Source organism: Mugil cephalus, chromosome 22 (assembly GCF_022458985.1).
Source record: "Mugil cephalus isolate CIBA_MC_2020 chromosome 22, CIBA_Mcephalus_1.1, whole genome shotgun sequence".
Classification (NCBI taxonomy): domain Eukaryota; kingdom Metazoa; phylum Chordata; class Actinopteri; order Mugiliformes; family Mugilidae; genus Mugil; species Mugil cephalus.
This window is the reverse complement of record NC_061791.1, coordinates 7,052,730-7,075,498: the sequence shown is the minus strand read 5'-3', so window position 1 is coordinate 7,075,498 and position 22,769 is coordinate 7,052,730. Positions and strand designations below refer to the sequence as shown.

General features: G+C 46.9%; 2 protein-coding genes across 2 annotated transcripts in view; one reads left to right on the top strand and one right to left on the bottom strand.

Moving 5' to 3' along the window:
* Positions 1–22,769, top strand: part of snd1 (staphylococcal nuclease and tudor domain containing 1) — a 168,152-nt gene that overhangs the window by 61,222 nt on the left and 84,161 nt on the right. The gene's annotated exons all lie outside the window — the stretch shown is intronic.
* Positions 11,934–22,769, bottom strand: lrrc4.1 (leucine rich repeat containing 4.1). The gene has a single exon (XM_047575137.1). It carries the CDS (start codon positions 20,612–20,614, stop codon positions 17,759–17,761), a length of 2,856 nt encoding a protein of 951 aa, XP_047431093.1. The 5' UTR covers positions 20,615–22,769; the 3' UTR covers positions 11,934–17,758.

The following is a 22,769-nucleotide window of genomic DNA, read 5'->3' as shown; positions in this document are numbered from 1 at the left end:
AACAAAAGGCACAATCATTAGTTGAAAATCAGTTCGGTTGTTATTCTTACTATTCTTTTTTCCCCCCTCCACAAATTGGATCATTGCAAGGAGCCGAAAAGTGAAGCGCACACATCTAGAGTTACATGATAGTGTAATGTTATACAGCTCCTGTCAGTGGCACAGGATCGAGTTTCCTGGGAGAAAGCTGGGCCGAAGAGGTGAGAGGAAGTGCAGGAGCTCTATAACGAGAAAAGTTGGCGGCGGCAGAAATAAAGCAAACGATGACGCACAGGCAGGAAGAACCGGCCCGTGCCCTTGATCCATCCTTCTCCCCCCCATCTCTCGCGTCTCCGCGGAGCGGCGCGGCGAGTAAAACCGAAACACGTTATTAAGGTGTGTCGCACTCCAGCTTGAATATGGATCATTTTATTTCATTAGCATGAGATTCTGCCGCTGATTCGCCTCTGAATAGCATCTGATTGCGGCGGCTTTTTTAAGATGTTCCCGACGTGGCCTCACGTGAATAACGTTTGATTTGGGTTATAGTGGCGCACTCATTTGCATTCATAAAATATTTTAGTCGCTCGCGCTGCTCGACAGCCATCTCGACTTTGTTGAGCTGATGACATGTTGACTCGGTGGCCTGGATGCTTTTTTTCCATCGCCGCGCTTTTCGCTACTCTGTAATTAGCCGTTTTTCTTTTCCTTGTGTCCTTTGAAATTGAGTTTGGGTGCAGGCATGAGCGCACTCATCTCTTTTCTTTCTTTTGTACAACTGTTTTGGTCTTTCACTAATACCTCCTTTTTTCCCCCCACTAATTTGTGCTTCGCTCTCGCCTCGTCCATGGCCTCCCTTTTTTTTTTCTTCTTCCTCTCCGTTCCTTTCCACAGTTTCCCTCTAAACTGACACACGCCGATGTTTTAATTTCTCTTGATGTAGACATGCATAATTAATGTGGCATCCAGTGAGGGGAGAGGCCTATTTATAACCCCCACCCCACCCCTCTTTCACCACCACCCCCGATTTCCCCTCCGTGTCTCTCGGGCGATCCTCTGAAGCCTTCTGAAAGATTCCCTTCCTTTTCAAAACTCGCTTTTGTCTTTATCAATTCTGTCTTCCTTTACCCCCCCCCCCCCCCCTCCATTTCTCTCTCCTTTTCTTCCTGCCTCTCTCGCTGTGTAGTGTTAATCTCTGACAGACACTGCTCCCGTTCCCAGCGTGCAACCAAAACAGCGGCATTGAAATTCTGAGGGAAGGGAAATAATAATAATAAAAAAAATAACACATCGGTAAACACCACTCCCCAGACATTTCCCTTTTCCCTTTTTGATGTCTTCCATTTAATTTCTCTCACCTCCCACCTTCCATTGACAAAAACACCCATTCACTATCTCAGTCACAGAGCCTCTCTGTTGGTCCCCCCCCTCCCCGTGTATGCTTTTGGGTGGCAACTTCAAAAGCCCAGCCTAACCAGGAGCGAGGCGAACACGAGCATTTTACTGCATTGACGTGTTTATCTGGAATGAGTCGGCCAGACACCGGCGCATATTTAGCGGCGTCTTGTTAATAAAAGAGTAAGTGAGGGAATATTTAAATGATTCCCCGTGCCTCATTAACATAATGCACACCGCGCCAACTGGAGAGGGCTGCGGAGTGACAATTTGATGCGCTGGATGATGCCGGTATAACGCCGGCCTTGATGCAACGTGCGTCATATTTCAAAGTTACACAGTGGAGAGAAAAAGAAAGAAAGATCTCGGCTATTTGATTCTTTGTGGATGGAATTATTTCTGTTGAAATATTGATTTTTCGGCTTTTGTTGAACGGCCTCACATTTATTTTTTTTTCCTAGTACAATCCCCAAACGCGTCCGCTACTCCTGGTAAATAATGCTTTCTTTTTTCTTTAGTTTGCATTAATTAGCTCAGAAACGACCTCTGATCGGAACCATCGCCGTGTGCTGTGTATTATTTTTTTATTTATTTTTTTCCCCGTTGCGTGACTGATCAACAGGTGGGAGAGGAAACAAGGACAAGAAAATGGGGGTGAAGCAGAGATGGAGTGCTTGAGCAGGGATGAGAGCAGACTAAGTGGACAGTAATATGCGGTGTACTGTTCCGCCTACGAATACTGTCAGTTCTGTTGACCTCATTCAGTCTGGGTGGTCTCTCATCTAGCTGCTTAGCTCCGACTGCCTACTCACTCGCATTTATCTTTATTTTCACTTGGAAATCCTGATTGTGTTTATTCCCATTTGTTGATATGTAGGGAAAAAAACATTCACATATAAGACAAGGGCCGTGATCATGGTATGTGAAGTCATACCCGAAATAATGATTAATTATGAACCATAAAAGATCAATGTCACCCATATATCAGTGAACAATTTTGAAACCTTAAGTTTGGTGTTAGCCCACTTTTTGGCCAACTTGAAGTTTTTGGGGTCAAAAATGACCAAATTTGGATAAAACAAAGGAGGAGCTTGGGGTTGATGGAGGGGTGGAGACTCATATTGACCCCCCCTTTACTTCAGCTGAACTTTCAGCTCTAGTAAATTGTTGGTGACATTTAAAAATCAATCACCATAATTGTTGTAATTTAGGGTATAAATAAAAATTGGCTTAGCATTTTAACATAACTGCCAAATACACATAAACACACACACGGGAGCTTACCTCCGTCTCTGCAGGGTGTCAATTTTCGGTGTCATGTGGCGCCGCAAACATAGCCAAGCCGTGCCCAAAAGGGGTCCCCCCCCCACCCCTCCCCCAGTTACCCACCATCCTCAAGTTGTGACATGAACGCTGTGTACGCCAGGCTGCCATGGGTGGGGGTTGGCACAGGCTGCCTTCAGACCTGCAGGAGGTTGTGTTGTGCAGCGCTGATGAGTCACTGTGCCAGCGTGGCATCACAGATGCCTTGCTAAGGCCTGCCTCTACAGATCGCTCTCTTTAATAACAGTTCTTGGTGAGCATTTTAATTAAATCCTAATAAACGCAGTACCTTTGCAACGTCTAGAGGATTTTGCTTTCTGTTGCAAGAGTGTGTGTGGTAATTCTTTAACCAGTACCACAATTATAAATAGGCCCACTGTGGTTATTCGGTAATGGAAATCTTGCACAGTCTGTTATTTGTCTCCACACATCTGTGCTTGGTTCAACTCGGATTATTTTATCATTGTTCGCAAACACCTCGTACAATGCATCCTTCATGGATCTGACCCTGTTTCAGATGTCTTATTTTGGCATCCAGGGCCGCAGGACAGCATCGGATTTCTTCACATCTTCCATGCTCTGGCATTGATTTCCAATCAAGCTTGAATTATTTTGGCTCGAGGTCATTTACACAAGTACTAGATCTTCGCAGTCTCTGACCGCGTCTCTTTTCTTTCTTTCTCCCTCGCACCACATTCTGTTGTTAACCTCGGCCTGTTCCGCCATGCCTATCGGTTCCGAATCTATTTTTGACTTGTTTTTCTTTCTCATACTTGGGCATGTGTGTGAGAGAGAAACCGACAGCGAGGGAATGAGTACACATAATGAATAATGCATGGTGTGGTTTCCTGGTCAGCGAGACAGACGGCGGGGACGGTGAACTGCCCATCAGATCCTCTTTTCCCATCACGTACTGTAGTTAAACAAACCACGAGTGTGGAAGGCAGCCCCGTACCCAGATTACTGCTGCTTTATAGCCGCACACGAGATCTGTCCCCATCCATTCATAACACAGGCGCAAGCTGAACAGTTTGGACGATCTCCATACTAATAATATTTAATGGCTTTTGCCATCATACGGTAGCCTGTTGCCAAAAAACCCTAACCCACATGTATGCTTTATTATCTAATATGTGACCCCAGATGGAGATTTCAATGATTTCAGTATCTCAGATTGAGTAAAATAAATCCTCAAAGTTGGACCCCACCTTTGACCTAACCTGTGCTTTTATTTTGACGTTGAACTAAATTTAAAGTCTTTTTGAAACTCTTTATTGTTGAATTTTACACACCTTTCAAGGGTGTTACCCTGGCCATATGTTGGAAATAAAAATTTGACACAATGTCAATAATTGTAGTTCTATTAAGTACTGACGATTATTTCGGCTTTGGTCCACGACCAAGCCGTTGGTGTCCGTTTGACGACGTTGGACCGTAGTTTTGCCAAGTTGTCCCGCACCGTTGCCACTAGCTGAATCTCTGATAGAGGTTTTTCTTTTATTGGTAAGAGAGACAACCTTGACCCAAGTTTTCAGTTCAGCGAGTCAGATGCCTCAGATGAGAAATGGATCTGACAAACCTAGCCTCCTAAGTAGTCCAAGATCTTCTGGTTTCCTCCTTTGAATTACAAATACAGACTACCTGCTGGTGTGTAGGGGCAGACCGTTCTTTGTTGTTGGCCGTTGCCTTAATCGTGTGTTCAAGTGCAGCTTTTTGGTCCAGACACAGGCGTCTTCTACCCAGAAGTTCTTTGATGTTGCTTTGGTCTGTCCAGGCCTTTAACGTAGCTTATCTGCGTTTACTTTCGGACTACGTGGTGTCAAACTCCCAGCTTCTGGTTGCGCTGCAGTTCCGAAGTACTGCTCACCCCGTTCGTGCGCGTCGCACTTGCGTCGGGCCGGGCTTTGTTCCTTTAAAGTAGTCAATTATAGCTTGAAGGTGACTAGAGTGGCCCACATTCACCCCATCGCGATGACGCAGAGATAGATGGGTCTGAATGGAGATGGAGAGATGAGAGGGAAAACTCGCTTTATCGCCACAACCTGCAAACAGTGCAAAGGCACAGGCACGCGCTGTACTTGGGCGCGCAGCGAATCCTCTCAGCCTTTTCCTCTACATAAAGGGCACTGCAGCACTCTTCTACATCAACGAGGGCAATAGTGTGATGCTCTCATGCGCTCGCTCTGTACTCGCTCGCGGTGTCATTTTTCAACTCCCCTTTCATTCTTTCTTTTACACCCCACGCTTTTGTCACTCTACACCAGTCAGGCATAACATTACGACCACCTTGCTCATATTGTGTCGGTCACCCGTGTGCCCTCCGAAAACAGTTGTGACTCATCAGAGAATGGACGTGGGCCTTCTGAGGGTGTCTGGTAACGAAACGGTGTTAGCGGGGGGTCTTATGTGTTGAGGGCAGGGGCCTCTGTGCCATCATTGTAGAATCTAGGGAATTTGGAGGCCAGGTCAACACCTTGTTCTTCATGGTTTTTGAGTTGGTTCTGGGCAATTCCCCCAAATTTCTATGGGGTGGGGTGCCTGGTCTGGTTTAGGTGGGTGGTACATTTCTAAGTAACAACACAAATGCCAAAATAATGGTACAGGACACACCGAATCCTCACATTCACAGACAAATCCATTTCTTATGTTACTGCTGAACCCAAGGCCAGAAGAGCGAACATGTTTTAGAAGTGATAGAAGCAGCAGGAGAAGGCGAAAACTCTTCTGTCGTCTTTATCTTGCCTTTGTTTGCCCTTTTCTCGAGTTATACTCCAGTCCCTCTCACTTAAAAGGAAAATAGCCAAACTACATATTGAATTTCGGTCTGGCTGAGAACACTGAAGGCAGCCAGCCAGATGGCCGGTGGCTGTGTCAATACACATGTCATTACCCGTCTTATTATTCAGCTTCTTTTCTTCTTCTGGTTCTTATTTAAACCCAGTTCTCTGCTCTGTCTGTTGTCGTAATACAGAGCGGTTCTGTACGCCGCTTGTTTCAGTTTCTCAGTTTATTCCACCGGTGTATGCAGCGCTGTTTGTGATACTCAGACGACAAATAAAAGGAAAACCAGAATCAATGAGAAAGGAAAGACGGTTAAAATTGAACTCAGAATCTGGAGATAATGTGAAATATTGACATCGGAGACCAGTCTAGTGGGGGAACACACAACCGCTCGATACAGTAGTTACCTGAATGTTAGGCCAACTTTTTGTGTTGTTTTATTACTAACACAGCTTTCACAAATGCCTTTAACTTACTTCACGGTCAACTTCAAAACTTTTTATTTTTGCGTGTAAAACACTGTGTAAATTACATTTGCAACATCAGACATTTGTGTTCAATTATTGAATTAGCTCAAATCGACCTATAAGCAAGTTCGAGGATGCCTCGGCTTTGACCGTTGTTCTTACACTTCCACGCCCCGTCTTGTTAATCCTTCCTCGGTCAACTGATTCTCCTTCATCTCTTGTTCTGCCCCATGAAGCAGCTTAACTGTTATTGCTTATGTCTTAATTTGTTGTTCACTTCATTGGCATTTTATGTTCCTCCCCAGATTAGTGGAATGCGTACGCGCGCATGCTTCCACTCTCCTTTTTCCGTCTTCTTCCATTACCCTGACTTGCAGCCCCTTTTGTGGATTTTGCGTGCACGCTACTTTAAGCAGCCTCTTTTCTTTTTCGCACCCCCTCTTTTGAAGTTGACCTGCAAGGGGTGAAGAAAAAAAAATCCTCCAGCTGTGTTGCCCATCTGAGCTGCTCTAGGTGTTTGTTATCTAAAAATGGCAAAAATGGCGTGTGATTGGCATCGGGGGCTCTGTACGCGTTTTATTAGCTGCAAATGTATTGTGCCCTCCTTTGGCACGTTCTATATCCGTCCCTGTTTGTAGGGCCCGCTGAAATGAACGTGTCTTATTGACATGCACATCTACTCACTGAATTGTCTGTTGCAGTTTGCCCTAGATAGTTTATAGTGCTAGAAACGGTATATAGTCTGCCCTTCACCGTATGTCAGATGAATCTGTGATGAGCCAGTCTGAGAAAATAGCTGTAGGCATCTATGCTTTATTGATGCTTAGATTGATTCTGCTGATGACTATGACACAACAGCGAAACATATCGACAGTTTTGTCAGACAAAGGCACATTCGTCTTTCTTTGCGTCTTCGCCCCGCACACATCAACCGGACGCGATGCACTGCTACGCCGATGTCGTTTCCATCGCTTCGCAGTCGGTAACGACGGAATCTTTATGAAGAGGGATCATTTCCTTAGTAATCACAAGCATCATTGAAAAAAAAAATAAAAAAAAGTATTAATGCGTGTGCAGGCAAGTGCAGAGCAGATACCAGCCTCTCAGCTAATGGTTCCCTTGACAACGCAGCAGTTGCTACCCATTGATGTTGCCTTGGCTGTAGGGTTTAAAACACATACCACAAGGACACACACACACACACACACTAAAGTCAGCTGTCATAAACCGTCGGTTTCCACTCCCTGCCTCCGCTCGTTTTCGGTGGCAGAATTTTCATATGGTTGAAGAAGCCGGCGCACACCGCCGCCGTTCGCTCTAACCGTCTTTTAAACACGCGTCTCTGTGTTTCATGTCAGCGTGCTGTCACTTGCTCGCTTATTGAGTTGTCAACGTCTGGACCCTGCTGCGTAGAGGGCGCACCTACCCAGACCTCCCATCTCCTCTTGTCTGGTTGTTTTTTTTTTTTCTCTCCTTCTCCTTCTTCTTTTCCCTCTCGCCTTTTTCCTCCGCTTTCACAGGACGCTCTTTTATCTGCGTGCATGCGCGTGTACCTGGCGCGAGGAGGAATATAGCTTCAAAGATCTGAATAAATAAGCCCCAAATAAAGGCCAGAAAGAGGAGAGATTTGGAGCGGTAATCCTTCACCAGCTTACCCCAGCAGAACGTCCTCACACCTGCTCCCTTATCCCCATCTCAGCATCTCCCTCCGTCCACCTCTTCTCTCATTCCACTGCTTTATATCCCTTACCAACAAGAAAGAGACTATCTCGGTGGCTGTGTCAGCGATCGGCATTTCGTCCCTACCCTCTTTTTTTCCCTCCCCCTATGTTTCCCAGAGGACAGTCGGGGGCATAAAGGGAAGAACAAGCCTTGCAAAATCTATTCAGGAAAAAAAAAAAAAAAAAAAAAACGGGGATTGGGCTCCCAGCTTTTGAATTCACACAGATAAAGTTAATGGCAGAAGTGGGCGACAGGCAGGAAGCCGCGTGTATGTGTGCATGAGCGTTGCTTCAATTGAGGCCAGCTATAGAAATGTAGTTTCTTTAAACCCCTTTGCTGGCGGAATCTCTCTCTAAATATGCAGGGGTGTATGCAGGGGAAGCTCCAAGAAAGGCTGGCCGGGGCACTGCAGATTCTTAAAATGCTTTCGTTGCCAGCCCGAGTCTCTTCTAAAGAGAGAGCGTACTGTTGTTTTTGTGTGTTCGGTTGAGGCTTATCTGAAAAGTGAGCGAAGGCTTCCGAGAGGGGAAATACGTCGAGGCTTGACGAAGATTTAACCGTTGGCGCCGTCACGTGCAAAGCCGGCGTCGGTTGTGTCGGTGACCCTAGGTTTGTGGCATGACCCGGAGTGTGAACCGGCCAGACCTTTGCTTTTCACACAATCGACCATCTTCAATCATCGGCAGGAGGTGTCGAGAAAGATAAATGGCCGTTCTTATTAGGGAATTGGTGCAAGAGAAGCGAAATTGATGAAAGTAAGCCATTGACGTAGGTCTTCTTGGTTTTCCATACGCAAATATTTTCACAATGACATATTGACGACTAAACGGCACTTGTTAGGTTCCTAGCTTCTCGGGTGATCCTAGCTTTTCCGGGTACCCCCGAATGTACATGCTAGTTTGCTGTTAGTTGTCAGCTTTTTTTATGTGTTCCCTTGCAACATTTCAGTCGTTTCTGGTGGTTCTTTGAAGACAGTTTGGGGGCGGCAGTTGCTCAGGAGGTAGAGCAGTCGTCCACTAACCGAAAGGTGGGCGGTTTGATTTTTCCTTATCCCTAGTCTGTCCATTGTCTGTCCTTGGGCAAGACATTTAACCCACCTTGCCCCCAGGTGTACCCTCCCTGGTATGATATTTTGGTGGTGGCAGGTGTGACTACTGAGGTACTTTACCACCGCCAGTGTGTGACTGTATGACAGAATGAATAATATGCATTGTATTGTAAGTGCTTTCAGCATCTAAAATGGAAAAGCGCTATATAAAACCAATTAGTTTGCTGCGTCTAGGCTTTTATTCCAGGGTTGAATCAATGAAACACGCCGCCGCAGACCCACGCCTTTCAAGTTGTCTTACTCTCTACTATCTCGAATGTGTTTTCCAGCACGCAACGAGCCCGTCCTTCGCTGCTAAGTCGAATGAGAGCTGTCTCTCGCCGGCGCCGTGGCGTGTATTGTTTTCTCTACCGCTGACATTTAGCACCAAAGTCTGACACACCCGCCGACTGAGACATGCTTACTTCCGCGCACATTTTAGAAAAAAATCGCTGCTCCGCATTGTTCGTCTGCCACCTCGTCGCGGCTCGCTTGCCACTTTTTGGCTGAGAGCTGACAGTCGCACCTCACATCCACACGCAAACACACACGGCGTTATTATCTCCTGGAACAATACTAATAGATGCATGTACTGCTGTGAGCAAACAGTTTGTGCCACTGCTGCCAACAGTGTGGGAGGGTGAACGCTTGCCAAGTCTCTTCTACCCGGAGCCTCCTCCATCCCTCCTCTCCTCTCCCCAGCCATACTCCCTCTAACCTCTCTTTGTCTCCGCATTTCTATTTTATCCTTCCCTTTGATCGCTTCGCCCTACGAGCTCAGCCACTTCCCCTTCTCCTTTGTCCCCATAGCGTTAAAATAAGTAATTCTGCAAATTCTCCCGTTTCTTCGATCAACACCGTATGTTGTCGGCGACTTGTGGCTCCGGGCTCTGATGTTTACATCCTTTACTATGGTTCACGACTAGATTTGAAGTCATTTTTACTAGGGCAACAACATAATTGACAGACAAAGGGAAGCCTACATGCTCATATACGTCTTTAATGTGCCTGGTCGGGTTTAATTAGCTGCAGTGAGGGACAAGAGAGTGTTGAGGGGAGACGAGAGCTATTACTTACGATCTAATTATTGGCTCCCCCGTTGAGCATGACGACCTGGCCCTCGCCAACCCGTATGGAGTAAGAGTACCCAGGCTGACGGGGACGAGATCTCGCTCTGCCGGCGGGGGCCGCATGGTTCCTCTGATTCACCTGCTGCTGAAAAGTTCAGATTCCGTGGAAGCTCTAACTTCCATTTAATAAACTACGTCTTCACATGCATGTAACGCCGTCCCAATTTAGCCCTAAAACGTCTCACAAACGCATCTTCTCATGACATTAATAAGCAGCTGCTGGATTTAAATGTTCTTTCCTGCCTGTCCTTTTTAGGGACGGCATATGCTTTGATCAGTTTTTCATGCGGAGGTGGCTTCGTTAGACTGGCACAGGTTCACTCCTACAGTCCCTCCTACACAAGCGCAACATGCAGCCGCACATCTGTACCTCAGCTGTCGTCGCAGCAGAGAGCCCCGGATCCCGTCCTAACACAAGACCAAAAAACCCGCTGGACGTGGGGCTATAATCCCCCTCCCACGTCTGGCGCGGTTGCACAAACAGACCACTTCACAGCTCCTCTTTTTTTTTTTTTTTTTTTTTTTTGCGCTGGAGTCTGACCAGATTTGTTTGAACTCTGAATTAAAGGGAAAAACCAAATGAGCTAACTGTTTAAAAAATCCTTTTCCTAAAAAGCAAGGATTTGTTTTGAAGCGAGCTCTGCGGGTACGATGATTATTTGGGATCTAATAAAACTTGTGGCTTAGATCAGTGCCTCATATGAGGAGCTTTTCCTTCTCTTTCTGTTTCGTGAATACAGGAGTTACATTTATATTTTATTCCCGCTCGTATTAAGCTATTAACAAAGCCTGACAAATTTTCAATTGTCCCCTACTAAGTGATGAAAATTCAATTGTGGTGGTGGGGTTAAAAAGACAAAAAAGAAAAGAAGAAAAAAGAGCCTCACTACTTACAATGCAGCGAGTTACCCACTGCGAACAGAGGAGGCCGGCTATTGATTTGTTTGATCTTTAAAGATCACTGCTGACCCAACTACACTTACGCGCAAACATTTAAACACACGCAGCAGTTTGCTGCAGCGAGAGAATAATTTCTGCCGCCGCATGAAAACTGCGTTTCAACCCGTTTTTTTTTTTTTTTTTTTCGGATGCTCCATGCGGCTTGTCGGCGCTTTCATCTCGACGCCCGCTTTCATTTGCCGTCCTGCGCTCGGCGGCGCACGTTTCCCCGGCGCGTCTTTGACATTAGCGCTCCGCTTGTCATCTTGAAGTCCACATCAGAGCGGATCCGCGATCCTGCAGTTTACTACGGAATTGAACACTGAGCTCATCTTATAAAGTGTCAGATCGGGGGGCTCCTTATCTATCGCGCGCATCGCGTTTTCAGCGCCGCTCTCCGTGTTGATCTTTGCTCCTTGTTTTCGCCCTCACTCTCCCTCCCTTTCACCCTCATTTTCTTGTCCGCTGCTCTCTCTGCGCACCTCGCGCCGTTCGCCCGCTGTCACGCTAAATCTGCTCGTCACATTAAACGCGCGGCCCTCGCCGTTCACCTCGTTTAATTCTTGCTGCCTTGTCAGTTTTTCCCCCCCTCTCCTTTCTTTCCCTCTCTCTTAAGCAACGCAGGAGGCCATTTTGTCACCCCCACTGCCTCACCTCCACGCTCGGGAAGATGTCTACGCCCAGATGCTTTTAATAGTCCAAAAATCCCAAAGCTCCCTCCGTGACCCCCTCCAATACTCGACCTTCTGTTTTACGTGGAGCATCAGTCTCCTGGTTTGTCCTCGTTTAATTCCTACGTCTGGAGAAGAAGCAAACGTTTGGTCACAGCTACGTGAAATTACCTAGAAAAGTGACGTCATCGCACCTTGGGCACACAGATCAAAAATGCCTGCATGGGTGAGGAGAGTCGCTTCACGTAAACGGCATCTGCAACAATATGCGTGCGCTGCTGTTTCTGTGGCAACCCGACAGAAGAGTTGCAAAGACGTAAGGAAAGTTAGAAAACACCAGCTAGACCAGGAGCGGGGACACGACGGCAACACAAAGAGTGGGTGAACGAGGCCTGATCCTTTGCACGGTATCCTTGGTGATGCTGTGCCTGTGATTATGATTTCTCTCCGTGACGTAAATCTCAACTAAAAAAAAAAAAAAAAAAAAACAGTGAAATTGATGGTCAGCGGGTTCAATTTTGTGCGTCCGTGTGCTCCTCTCGTGTCTCACGTTTATGTCTTTATTTGTGTCGGTACATGCACACACACACACAAAAAAAAACTACCACATCTCACATATGTCTTAGTCCCCTGTTTTGCTGCTCTCGGTGGACGTGATTTACTACACGTGCACACACACACACTCGGCCTCAACGATTGGATGGGCTCATAAAAGCGAGGCTTCACCGTCTCAGGCTGCTGAGAAAACACAGGGATGTTTTTCACCCACCAAAAGGCCAATAAACTCTGTCTCACAGGGAGTAACACACTTGATCGGTTTTTCCACGTGGCAAAAGGAAAAAAATAAATAAATAAAGCGCCGTTCGGTTCTCGCACGCAGCGAAATCTGTGTAAATTTGACCGCGGCGTATACGTCCCAGCCTGTCGGCGCGCAACCTATTTAACACCACAGCCTCGGCCGCGCTGGGCCGGCTGCCAGCCGCATACCGCGATTAAATTTTATTTCTCTTTTTCCCTCTGCCTCCGTTGACCTCGGCAACAACAAATCGCACCGCCAGCTGGTCACTGAATATGGCTATTTGCATCCGTTTTCACACAGTCGAAGGCAGATGCACCGGCAGACATCCGCCAGCGACGCCGCCGCCGCCGCCGCCGCCTCGTCCCGGTGTTTTTCAAGAACGCGTGCGGCGCGGCGTTTCAGGTGAAAATGTTCTCTCGAGCCGGATCCATCTCTAACCGCGGTCTCGTTTCCTTTTCGCTCCGTGGTGTAGCGTCTCCACCTCTGACCCCGCGCCCCGTACAGTCCCTCTGTTTGACATTAGGACTGAACAGCTCCAGCCCTGACTCACGTTGAGTCACGAGGCAGCACGCTCACAGGCCTGCCTAGAATAGCCTCCCCTCTGCTCCACTAGCACAGTGGCTCAAAAAAAAAAAAGAAAAAATCCAAACTACATTCACAGTGCAGCACCAACGCCTCAAATAAACCAGGGATGCAGATGTTTAGGCCCTTCGCAGGTCATTTTAAATATAAATCATCAGTTATAGAAAGACGGGACAATTGCGCACGCGCGACTTGTAGGTTTTCTCTTGAAATGTGAGATCCAACATGTTCCAGATAACATTGGCTGTAAGACCGTAAAATATAGCCACTTTGTCAGAAGTCTAAAATGTGAACAACGGCTGATAAGGAAGTGGGCTGGTGCGGCGTAATGCCTGTTGGTCTGCTCCGCGTTCTCTGCCACAGCGCGCAGTAATTAACACGAGTAGGGAAGGAGAAGAAGAAAAAAAAAAATCAAATTAAGAGATTGCATCAAAATAATTGGGTTTCTAAATGTCCTGCAAAGCCTCTTCTAAGTTGAAAACGAGCTGCGTTTCCAAAAAGCAGCGGGAGGGAAGGTGTTTTTTTCTTTTTCTTTTGACCTTTGTCGTCGGAGGCCCGCGGTCCCCGCGGTTCCATTTGCGCTAACCTCTTGATCCTCCCATCCTCTCTGCCTTCCTGTCCACCAGCCTCCTTTACTCAAGTACCCCCAGTGGTCCATTTCTCTTATCAGCACTTCTTACCTGCTGCACTCCGCTACATAATGCGGCCCCCACCCCCACCGCCTCACCCCCCTCCCCCTCCACCTCCACCTCCACCTCCACCTCCCTTCCTACCCGTTACCACACTCCTTGTGGCGCAGCCCAGGCCTCTCACCAATCGCACGAGGCTCACGACGGCCAAGCTATATATCCCCCGTTCCATCTGTAGCTGGCACTCTTGCATCACATTTGCTCTGCTTACTCTTTTGCCAAGTGCCTTTGCTCTTGCCTCCTTTCACTCCCTCTGCTTTGCTTTCTCTCCATTCGCAGCCTCCACGTCTTCCCTTTCCCTCGTCGCGCTGCGGTCTGGTTTGTGCTCGCTTACTCGTGTTTTCCTCACAGCCTCGTCCTCCCTCAATTGCCCCCGTCCCTCCCCAACCCCACCCCACCCCACCCCTGTTGTCCTTGCATGTATTTATTTTAGTCTGCCAAAAAATAAAAAAAATAAAAATCAGCCGCTGTAATCCGGCTGTGTCGCCTTTCTGCGTCGTGCCGTTTTAAAATTGCCTTCTTCATCTGCAGCTGCTTTCAAAATTCGTCAGATTTTCATAGCTCCTTAACAACTTCTTTCTAGTAATCCCTCTCCGCTTCGTCCAAATGTCTGTCCTGCGTCTCATCTTCTACGTCCTCTTCTGTCCTTTTTTTTTTTTTTTTCTTCCCACCCTCCCCAGCCTCTGAGCTGTGGTTAAATAGGTTCATCTTGCCTTGCTTCCTCTTTCAAATGGCTTCATGATTGCTAATGAAGCACACAGACAGGGGGGAAAAAAAAAAACATGATGTGGAGGAGGAAGGGATGGAATGAAGTGTTTCCCATGGAGACGGAGCCTTTCAGTGGCCGACTAGCTGATTGGCTGATTGATGACCTCGCAGCCATTTTGACCGATTAATATGACAGAGCCCTTTATAGCCCAGCGCCGCTTAATTTGCTACCACATAGCACAACATATTTCAGTGCTGAACAATATGGTGTAGCATAAGCTCCACGCTGCAGTGCCTTACCCAGACTTGCAGGACGTGCAATGCAAAGCCTGAGATGGAATGTCACAACACATCTTTAGAGCTTAATATGGTGCTTACATCTGCTCATGCGGTCGGTCGCAATCAATCTAACCCCGCGAGACTATCCGTTCAGGATGCTCGTTTCGAGGCGTGCTCGAATATCCATCTCGCACGTGTCACGCTAGAGCCCCGTTGTCTGACTTTGCACAGTTATCAAAACAATTAAACAAACAGAAGTGGGAGACAAAGGCATGCCGTCTGAGATGTGAGTCAGAGCGGTGACAAGAGGCCAGTGCGACATGAAGCAGTCACATTAACCGTCAGACGTAATCACCTATTTCTTTTCCCCCTGCTTCCTGCGTTCCCTTCTCAGCGGTTCTCCTCCCCAGAGCTACGGAGCTCTCATTCTTTTATTATCTCACTTGTCTGACGTAGTCCAACGTGCTGCAGAAGCTAAGCTAAGCTATCACAAGAAAGTGCGTGTACGACGTGGACAACTGCAGATGGAGACTTGCACGTGTGGTCTGCCTGGCTCGTCCTTGCCTGCAGGACTGACAAAACTGATAAAACTTAGGCTGAGTCATAAACAGATTCTGAGAATTATAGTTAATTTAGTGACCAATTTTAATTGCCTGGGTACACTGCAGTGCAATGTTTCCATCTCACTGATATCGGTCAGTTATTAGAGGACAGCAGAACACTGTTTTTGAGATGATGATAAAATACTGGCACTTGGTATGAATCCTCATCTGCTTTAGGAAAGAAATTTGTCCTTTTTCTATTGTGTTCTGGTCTGTTTCCAGTGTGTTGCCTATTTCATCAAAAAAACTATTTTTTTTTTCTTTTCCAAAAGTTAACATTGAGCTCATCATATCCGCCCCAGACTCATAATGTGCAGTATTGGAATCCATTTGAATTAAACATTAACAACAAATGTTGATTGACTCCACAGCGCTTGGTGCTTCAAACCACACAAGACATCCTCTAGAACGCAATTTAAAAAAGACAAACAAACTAAATCACTTGCAAAGTTTGTTCACTCCCAGTGCATTTTAAATCGTTTCTCACATTGTGGCTTTTATGACGTTCCCTAATTTCTTCAAACCGGATGAATCTCACCCCTTCACACACACACACACACAGACACATCGCCCTCTCTGTCCGTCTTCCTCTACTTCGTGTTAGGCACAGCATAATCTCTCCGTTAGCGGCTGGACTCTTTTTGTCATGCACCTTGTCTGCCTCTGTCTCCTTCCCTTCCCCTGCCTTAAAAACTCTAAATGTTACGGTGCTGAAAAGACAAATCCACATATTCTCTTGTGGCCTCTCGCAGGTACTTTCTCTTACCAGTTCTTCATTTGCCACCCTTCTTACTGGTTATGTAAACTGATGTCGTCAACTACATTACCAGGCAAAAGCTGCGCCTGCCTGCCTGCCTCGCTGCCTGCTTGCACACGCCCTTGACTGTGGCTCTGATAATGTCGTATTTGACGTAATGTTGTATTTCTTCGTTTTCCTCCGTGTTTGTTAGCTATAGAGGTTAACAACAGAGTGTCTGTGCTGGTGGTTGTTATTTTGATCGACACAGCTTTCAGTCACTCTCACTCTTTTGTAGTGTTCTGTCATTTCTCACCTGCATGTTATTCTGTTCTTTAGTGAAACGAGCTCCCAAGGTTTTTCTGTCACACATATATATATATATATATATAAACCAAGATTGAGACTCCATATCCGTTCCCAATGTTGTCATTAAATAACAGTAAAGAAAGGAAGACTTGCAGCACTGCTAGGTGGTCTTAAATTGTCGTCTCTACAAACAAGCAGGTTCACCTTTGAAACACTACAGGTGAGTTCCACTGCGACTGTGTATGCTATCTTTCTTTATTAGTCAGAACTGAGAGGCTATATTATGATTCATCGGGGTGATATATCTGAAGATGAAAAATACACAGTTAACAGCGAGACCCAAATGCATTTGTCACCATAAAAAGCCCTCCCTCATACAGATTGATGATGGCCCAACAGCTGGAAATGTAATGAAAAGTGAAATTAGGATCTATATTTTTTGGCAAAGTGAAAGACAGTCTAAACACCCAAACAGCATTTCATTTTAATTTATCACCTTTTTTTACCCATTTAGATATGTGATTAATAAGATCAGCTTGTAACGGTGAAGATGAGCTAGGTAACACGGTAAAATATAATGCTTTATGAGCATTATATAACAAGCATCTCAATTAGTATTATACTTATAATAGCACCCCCATGCTCATCTGTGGATAAGATGTTAACGCATTGGTAGAACTTAGAGCTCGGATTAAATATGCCCTTTTGATCAGCAGCACATTGATAAAGCACCACGACAGTCACCGGTGCGGTGAAAGTAAAAAACTAAGAAACCCCCCTGTTACATGTAAAGAATACAATAGGAGATTTGGAGGGATTTCAAAACAGCCTCATCCACTTCTGCACCGTGATTCATTCTGCCTGAGTCATTCAGCACACTTAGGGTTAAAGTATAGCTGCAGCGTCTTACTGCAGTGTCTAAAGCATTTGGCTGATCGTTACAGTATACGCCAGGAGAAGAGAAGGGGGGAAAAAAACATCTCTCTCTAATACTTCCTTTTTTCTTCCAAAAATCCTTTTTATTGCATTTATAACATTTGGCACAGTACAAATTCTTGGTGCTTTTACAAGATAAACCTGTAAAGATCGACACTGACCTTTTCTCGGTTTGTTAAAGAAAGTCTTCTCTGTATAAATATTTTTTTTTTCTTATCACTGCATTCTCTGTAGCACGGTGTAAAAATCACACAGAATGCCCCTTTTTAAAACAAGACTACCCTCATTTGTCAAAGTCAAGACAGCATCTTAAACAACTCATTGTTTTAAATAGAAGTTACAAGTTAGAAAATAGTTTCAATTTGTTTTTAATATATGTTTCTCTATCACCAACCCATGGTAGTTTCAGTTTGTCCATATATATATTTATTTATAAGCATGTACAACAAGAAATCATCAGTCTTTTAAAGTTTGCACTCTGTACAAAAAAAGTAGTTCCTGTCCTTTTTTCATTGTGCATTCTATTGCATGATTTTAATGAGGAAAGGACACAGGGGGAGTGGAACTGGGGTGGTTGGGAGCTAGGGGCCTGGGGAAAGGAGAGGGAGCCTTTTGGGGGGCTTTTTAAATCTGAGTCTCCTGTACCTTATCCTTGGTATGAGTTTTTATGACAAAGGGCTCAGACATGTTGCTCGGCAAGGTTCGAGGCAGAGAGTTCCCAATGTTGTTGTCTGTCCATTTAGCCCCGTGGCCAGTTGGTTTGTAGGTGTTATATTTGGGCTGCTTTAGAGTACTGTATTCCACCTTATGGGGGCTGTAGTCCATTTTGTGTGGACTGTAATCAAGTTTAGGTCTCTGAGTATGTGGACTGAAGTCGGACTTGAAGGCGCTGTAATCCACTTTGTGGGGGCTAAAGTCGGTCTTGAAGGCGCTGTAATCGGTTGCAGTCTTATGGGGAGTGTAATGCTCCTTGGGTTTGTAGGTAATGTCAGTTTTAGATCTCTGGACATTGTAGTCTGGTTTGGGTTTAGGCTGAGTGCTGTAGTCAGGCTTAAATGGGCTGTAATCCGGTTTGGGTCTTGGGTAAGTGCCAAAATCAGTCTTGAAAGGACTGTATTCAGCTTTAGGTTTATGTTGTGAGTTGTAGTCTGATTTTAATGGGCTGTAGTCATGTTTAGGTTTGGGTTGGGTGCTGTAGTCTCGTTTGAAAGGGCTGAAGTCAGTTCTCTGCCGAGGATGAGTGCTGTAATCTGGTTTGAATGGGCTGTAGTCTGTTTTGGCTTTCCCATGAGTGCCATAGTCAGGTTTGAATGGGCTGTATTCTGCCTTAGGTTTGTGAGAGTTGTAGTCCTGTCTAAACGGGCTGCAGTCAGGCTTTGGTCTGTGAAGGCTGAAATCTGGTGTAGATTTGTGAGTGCTGTAATCTGGGATGGATTTATGGCTACTGAAGTCCATATTCGGCTTGTATGTGGTATATTCCGCCTTCGGCTTGTGTAGGGTAAAATCCGGCTGGGGTTTGTATTCGGCCTTGGGTTTGTGAAAGCTGTAATCAGTCTTGTGGCTGATAAAGTCCAGTTTGTGTATGCTGTTATGGTCCCGGATTTCAGGCAAAGTGAGAGATGATTCTTGGGCTGCAGAAGCTGGTGGTGGAAGGTCCTCATCATCCACCTGGATAATCTCTACAGTTCGTGCAGCTGCCACTGTGCTCCTCTGCTGGTGGCGCTTTCTCAGTTTGTAGAAGGCAATGAGCATGACGGCAGCCAGTAGTGTCACTGCTACAAAGCAGCCTATTATGATTTTAGTAGTCTTCATCACTTCATCCAGGCTAGGGCCAGACTTGCCTGGTTTGCCAGTGACACCTTGGATTCCAGTCAACACAGATGGCTTTGCTGCGCCTGGTGGACTGTCAGTGTTTTGCAGCAGCACAGTTGGTGTGGAGATAAAGACTGGTTGAAAGACTGAAGGAGAAGCAGTTGTAGTTGTTGTCCCTAGGCCTGCTCCTCCTCCAGCAACCCCAGCACCTGCAGCAGCAGCTGTGGTTGTGGTAGTTTTAGGTTTGGGCATTTCAGTAGTTGGTCCTAAGACCTCAACAGTCACTGTGGTAAAGTAACTCAGGTTGGATGTGTTGAGCTCAGCTGCGCTCACATTGAGGTAAGCTGAGGCATTAGAGTTCCCAGCTGCATTGGACACCATGCAGGTGTAAGTGCCCGTGTCTGCTGCTAGGACATTTGAGAAATTAAGGGTACCATCATTGAGGACGGATATTCTCAGATGACTCGAGGCATGTGTCAGGATAGTCCCATTAGGTAGGAGCCAGCGCACTGAAGACATTAGGGCTGTGCGACAACGAAGCTCTGCCACTCGGCCTGCTGAGATGTTCAAGTCCCTTGGTGCATCAGCAATGAACGGTGCAGAACACTGGGTTGCAGCACCTTCACCTCGGTCCACCTCAACCAGCTGTCTGCCTCTCATAGTGGCAGGGGAGTGACAGCGTCCACAGCAAGTTGAGTTAGTTGGGATATACTCCCTTAGCCAGCGTGCTAACCACACAGCATCACAGCCACAGTTCCAAGGGTTGTGGTGGAGGTGGAGCTCCACCAGGTACCTGAGCGGGGAGAACAGATCATGTGGCACAGCGCTCAGGTTGTTATGGGCAAGATTTAGCTCAACTAAAGACGATAGGTCATCAAAAGCATTGCGCTCTATTACAGTGATTTGTGAGTTCATTACCCATAGCTTTTTCAGTGAGCGCAGACCTTTGAAGGAGCCTGGCTTTATCTCTGGGAAGTGATTTTCAGAGATCTCCAGTTCCTCTAAGCCCCTGAGGGGACTCAGGTTTGGCATATCACCCCTTATGTTGCACATTCCCAGGTTGAGGTACTTGAGGTTTTGTAGGCCCTCAAATGCACCCTCTGAAATGTACTCCAGTTTCCTTAACTCTCCAAGGTCCAGTCGCATGAGTGAGGGCACCCGGTTGAAGGCATAGGAGGGAATACTCTCAATTGGGTTATTCCTCAGCCACAGTTCTCTTAGTTTAGACAGGTACTCAAAGGCCCCACTAGGAACTACCGTCAGTCGGTTGTCAAACAGCTCCAGTGTGTTGAGACTGGTGAGTCCATTAAACGCGCCCACCTCAATCTGCCGTATGGCATTTCGCCCAAGCTGGAGCACCTCAAGGTGGTGCAGATGGCGGAAGGAGTCAGCCTGCACCGCCTCAATGGCGTTTTCCATTAGATTGAGGTGTCGCGTGTTGGCAGGAATCCCAGGGGGCACGCGGGTGAGGCCACGTCGGGTGCACACCACTTTCCCCTGCTGATTACTGCAGGAACACTGCGGTGGACAGCCCTGGGGTCCTTGAGACACCGCCGCCCCCGCCAAGGCCAGGGAGGCGCTGCTCCACGCTCGCGCCATCAGGAAGACTACACAGAGCAGGGCGGCTTTCCTGGCACGATGCACAGCTACCCGCCCCAGGAGACTCATGATGTGGCACGTTCATAATTCAGCATCATCTGGGGGGGAGGATGGGGGTGTTTGGGGCTGGTGTTTGTGGGGTTTGTGGATAGGGGTAAATAGCTGGTTGGCTGGTTGGTACTAGTGGTAAGGGGACCAGAGAAAAGAGGTTAAGGGAATTAAAGATGACAAAGGGGGGAAACACAGGTCTGGGTGCTTGCTAAGGAGCAAGGGGACTTCACCTATCCTCAGTTAACTAGTGCTTTTATTTCCATGGACTGTGCTCAGGGGCAGAAGGAGAGGGGAGGGTGGAGAGGTCTGACTTTTCTGAAACATGTGAATGAGAAGGACATGGCAAATTAAGCAGCCTAAACCGTATTACAAGACAGGGGATTGTAAGGTGTTACAAATTGATGCAAAGAGGGGTTGAAACACTAGACACCTACCTCAAGTTATTATTACAGGTCCTTGAACTGAGATATATAGCTTCCCTCCTTTTTGCAATCAGAAAGAGCAGTGGTATTCGCATCAGCTGTATTTATATCCAAGGGCAGCAAAGAAAACCTTTTATGTTTGCCCTGTCAAAACAGGTATCAATGCCAAAGAGCTTAACCAAGATGAGCCCTTTTGTAAATCCATACATCCAAAGAGAAAAGGTTCGAAGGCCCTTTGTGAGTGTTTTTCCCCCTTTCCGTGCTGATTAGAGGAAAAAAAAAGTAAAGGAAAAGACTATAGATAGGAATCCAGTCAGGCTCCCAAAGCAGCAGCAGTGCTCCCTTGCTCTCTTCTTGCTGTCGGCTCCTCTTCTCTCGCTTGTCCTTGGAATCCGACAGTTGATCCCCCCGCTAGACACCTTAACCAGGTCTCCATGGTACAGCGAAACCCACACGCACAATTTTTTTGTGCAACCAAACCCAAGGCAGAAATTACGAAAGGAGGGAGGTAGGTAAGGGTGGGTTTGGAGATGGTTGAATGAGAATTCCACAGTCCTTTCCAGTGTTCTTTCACCTTTTGTTTGCAGTGGTTAGAAGGCGAGATTGACAAGCCGTGAAAAAAAAAAAAAGAAAAACAGACCCCCCTCCTCTTTTTATTCCTCTGTTCACTTTTTAGTAGTCAATCAGTTGGTCGGTTGGTCAGTCTGACAGCCCTTCTCCGTCTCTTGCGCTCTGTCCCTCGCTCCCCCTCTCAATGTGGCGTCGTGTCCACTTGATTTTTCTTAATTTTTTATTTTTTTTCTCCTCCTCTTTCCTCCGGGAGCGCTTGGCAGCGGTTGAAAAGGCTAGGCGACGCACACTGCCTTCATTAGCTTCTTCCTCCTCTTAACTGGCCACACGCTCCAGCCTCGGCAGCCTCGGGAGCCGCGGCGGCGACAGCAGCAAATGCGAACGCGCGCACACCATCCCCGCGAAGCACACAGCAGCAGTAGCGAGCGCACACAGCAGCAGCTGCAGCCTGCCTCCCCTGCACTTCCCAATAATCCGTCAATTTCTTCAGAGGGGGAATGGGGTGGGGGATGGAAGGGGGTGCTGGGAGGAGTGGGGTTATTGTAGCTGGGTTGATCGAGGTGGGTTAGAGGGAGGAGGGGTTGTGCACAGTTTCTCCTTCTTCTCTCTGGGCTTCTTTTTTTTTTTTCTCTTCTTCTTGTTTCCAGTTCTTTTTTTTTTTCCTCCTCTTCTCGCGGTGATCAGCACCCCCTCGCTAATGCAGCGTCCAACTGGGGAGAGGAGCAAGGCAGAGAAGGCAAGCGCTGGGCAAGCGCGGCTTACAGGCGTGACGTTAACAGTAGCGTCGATGTGGAAAGGATCCGTTGTAGCAGCAAAAGAGAGAGCGAGCGCCTTCTCACTATCTCTCTCTCGCTCTCTCTCTCTCTCCCTCCCTCTCTCACACCCTCTCTCTCTCTCTTTCTCTCTCTATCTCCCTGCTTCCCTCCCACTCTCTGCAGTGTCCTGAGGTAGTTGGGTGAGCTCAAAGCACTCAGACCTTTTTAGAGATCTACCTCTTCAAAAACCAGTTTGCTCCTGCTGTCCTCCACTCTCTCTCGCTCTCTCTCTGTCCTTTTTTTTAATGCTCATAGTCTCTTGTTCTGTTCTCGGGCTTTCTGGGGCTTTTTGTGGCTTAGGGGAATAGACAGGCTTTCCAAGCAAAAGGCAGAGATGGACCGTGGCATCCCCACAGCAACCAGATT